General features: G+C 27.2%; 1 protein-coding gene across 2 annotated transcripts; it reads left to right on the forward strand.

Annotated features, from left to right (window-relative positions):
- The first annotated feature begins 397 nt into the window (after window positions 1-397).
- LOC122503225 (zinc finger BED domain-containing protein 4-like) lies at window positions 398-2,618 on the forward strand. 2 transcript variants are annotated; one of them, XM_043613693.1, is made up of 4 exons: window positions 398-1,113; window positions 1,588-2,247; window positions 2,333-2,434; window positions 2,509-2,540. In XM_043613693.1, exons 2-3 carry the CDS (start codon window positions 1,614-1,616, stop codon window positions 2,335-2,337), a joined length of 639 nt encoding a protein of 212 aa, XP_043469628.1. In that variant the 5' UTR covers window positions 398-1,113; window positions 1,588-1,613; the 3' UTR covers window positions 2,338-2,434; window positions 2,509-2,540. The 2 variants fall into 2 exon arrangements, with proteins under 2 accessions (XP_043469628.1, XP_043469627.1); XM_043613692.1 differs by having other exon boundaries at window positions 1,588-2,618.
- The last annotated feature ends 521 nt before the right edge of the window (window positions 2,619-3,139 follow it).

Below are 3,139 nucleotides of genomic sequence, written 5' to 3' on the forward strand. Positions count from 1 at the left end.
AGTGGGTTTAACCCATTCTCAGTTTCCAGACCGCATTAGAGGACGTCACGACAATTGTGACAATTACAATTGGGTGCGTCTCTAAGCACCTTGGGGGAAAAAAAAGTCCTATTATATAATATATTTTATATTATTATTTCATTAATAGGATATTAATTCATTATATTATTATAAAAAAAATTTTAAAAAATGTAAAAAAAAATTTAAAAAAATAAAAAGAAAAAAAAATATAAAAAATAAAAAAAAAAAGAAGAAAAAAGAAAAACCCCACTAATAATTGTCCACTATTAAATGTAATAACAATTTTTATTTTCGTATTTATTAAAAATTTTGTTTTCAATAAATACGAAAATAGAAATTCTTATTATATTTAATAGACCTTGTCGTGGTAGTGGGGCTTTCAACTAAAGGACAATTTATTTCATTTTCTTTTTTCTTTTTTAATTTTTTTTTTATTATTATTTTTTTTTCTTGTAATTTTTAGTGATGCAATATCGATATTGAAATATCGGAAATATCGATATTTTGGTATTAATATTTCGATATTTTATATCGATATCTTACAAACGATATATCGATTCAAATATCGATATTGGTCTGTCGATATCGATATTTTCAGTATGGACTAGTGATGCAATATCGATATCAAAATATCGGAAATATCGATATTTTGGTATTAATATTTCGATATTTTATATCGATATCTTACAAACGATATATCGATTCAAATATCGATATTGGTCTGTCGATATCGATATTTTCAGTATGGACAAAGACTAAGTTTTTTTGCGTTGAGGTTTTGCACATTGAACTACATATCGTTTGTCGACACACGTTTACACCGCCATGTGATTCTACCCTTAAGCTTTGTGTGGCAGATTGTGAACTTAACGTTAATGTATATCGAAGCACTGCTTCTGACCGTAATTTGTATTTATATTCTATGCATGTATTCTGTGTATTTGTATGTCAAGTTTTAGTCAAGTTACAAGTTACAAACAACTGAACGTTTAAAATTAACGCATTGATGTCGTGTAGTTAATTAAATCGAACTAATTTGATAATATTTTGAATGATCACTACGCAAATAGAAGGATAAGAACAATTAAAAAGGTACGTACGACTAAAAATTTTGACTTTGAGCGCAAGAAACAACACGAATGATAATTTTTATAAACTCGAGTATACAAAAAAATATTATTATTAGAGAATAAAATTCGTTCTATTTACCTTATTTTATCTTAACTGAAAATTCCAAAAGCATTGTGAAACTTGAAAAAAACTTTTTTTTGACATTTTACGTGACATAACCTCCAAGTGAATATATATACATTTGATCCACAAAATACAATAAAATCGTATCATTTTTATATTTCAACCTCATTTTTATAGAGATTTATTATAAATTATTTGTATTAAACGTTGTGTTATTAGTGATTGTTATAATTTCTTATTTCGCGTTATTAATTCGTTAGCTATACAATGTAAAAAAATTTCCATTCGAAAGATTATATTTATAGTGTTAATAATTCAGTAAATATATTGCTACAAGTTTAAATAATTAATAATTAAATAATTAATTTACAGATCACTAAATTCTATGCATTTATAAAATGAGCGGTGGTCCAAGTCCTGTGCGAAAGCACTTTTTACCTACAGATAAGAAAAACCTCATGCAATGTAAATATTGCTCAGGTCCTCATTCGCTAGTGAAATGTTCTGGAAACACTACAAATATGTTTAACCATTTAAAGGCGAATCATGTTGAGATCTATAACGCTCTTATGATAGAAATTGATGAAAAAAAATCCAACCTCAAACGGAAACACGAAAATAAGGAAAATTCATCGTCGACTAACAAATCAACTAGTGCTCAAAACAATGAATCTGTTAGTTCTAGTGCAAGCGAATCTTTGACGACTACTGAGCCAAGCGAACAATCAGGCAGGGAAAATATTAAATATTCATTTAAAAATATTTCATCATTTCAAGAAGGAGGCACTAAACACAAAAATCTAACAGATAAAATCTTATTTATGATCTGTAAAGATAGTGAACCGTTTTCAATGGTAGAAAGAGAGGGATTTATAAAAATGATGAAATATGCAGTTCCGAATTATAAAGTACCTTCTAGACAAACGTTTATTAATCACTTGGATTCAAAATACGACACAGTATCTCAAAAGTATAAGATACTTCTGAAAAACGTAACGTGCGTAACACTAACTACAGATATTTGGACAGAAAGTAAAAACACACATTTCATTTTTGTAACATATTGAAAATCTTACATTAAGAACCTTAAGATAATGTAAATTGTTTTCTGTTCTAGAATAATTAAAGCGTTTAATGGTTCTAATAAAATTCGCAAATCTCGAAAAAAGGTGGCTTCGGATCTAGTGCAGTCACTTGCAATTGACAGTACATATTTTGAGTAAGTATTAAAAATAATAGACATGAAAACATAAAAAATTTGCCTTAATCTGATAATAAAACAAATTTTTTCAGTTGAAGTTATATGACCCGGAAGGATGATCGGCAAGCGAATATGATGAGTTATAAATAAATTTTGTAATTCTATTTTTGTAATTTAATATTTCTCTCTTAAGATTAAAATAAAAAATTTCACAATAATTATTGTACCATAAATATTGCTTTAATTTTATGTATCACATATTTAATTACTTTTAATTTTAACTAAACCTTTATAAATAATAGTTTTGTAGAAAGTTTTGAAATTACATCGATTAATCGAATAATCGATATTGTTGGTACGATATATTGGTCATATCGATATTCACTATAAGCAATATCGATTTAATCGATATCGATATTTTTGTTTCGATATTGCATCACTAATCCCAACGAAAATACTGAGTCTCTTATTAACAGACTTCTAAAAGAATCTTACAGAAGAGAAGGTTGTGTCTGGTTCAATATTTGTAAAACCATCATGATTTCTTACAGTGACAGAACTATAAAATTACATGTAAGAAAATGCTATTATACCTACAGAAACAAATTTGTGGAAGTGAAAAATATTTTATGTGAAATGAGAGCTGGAGAACTTAAGAAGGAACAAAAACCAAGAAGGAAGCAGAAGAATTCAAAAAGGAAAACATCCAAGGGACAATCCTAA

Source organism: Leptopilina heterotoma, unplaced genomic scaffold, assembly GCF_015476425.1.
Source record: "Leptopilina heterotoma isolate Lh14 unplaced genomic scaffold, ASM1547642v1 Lhet_248, whole genome shotgun sequence".
Classification (NCBI taxonomy): domain Eukaryota; kingdom Metazoa; phylum Arthropoda; class Insecta; order Hymenoptera; family Figitidae; genus Leptopilina; species Leptopilina heterotoma.

Excerpts from the sequence above, each read along its gene's own strand:
- LOC122503225 (XM_043613692.1), top strand. The coding sequence starts at position 1,614 with ATGAGCGGTGGTCCAAGTCCTGTGCGAAAGCACTTTTTACCTACAGAT.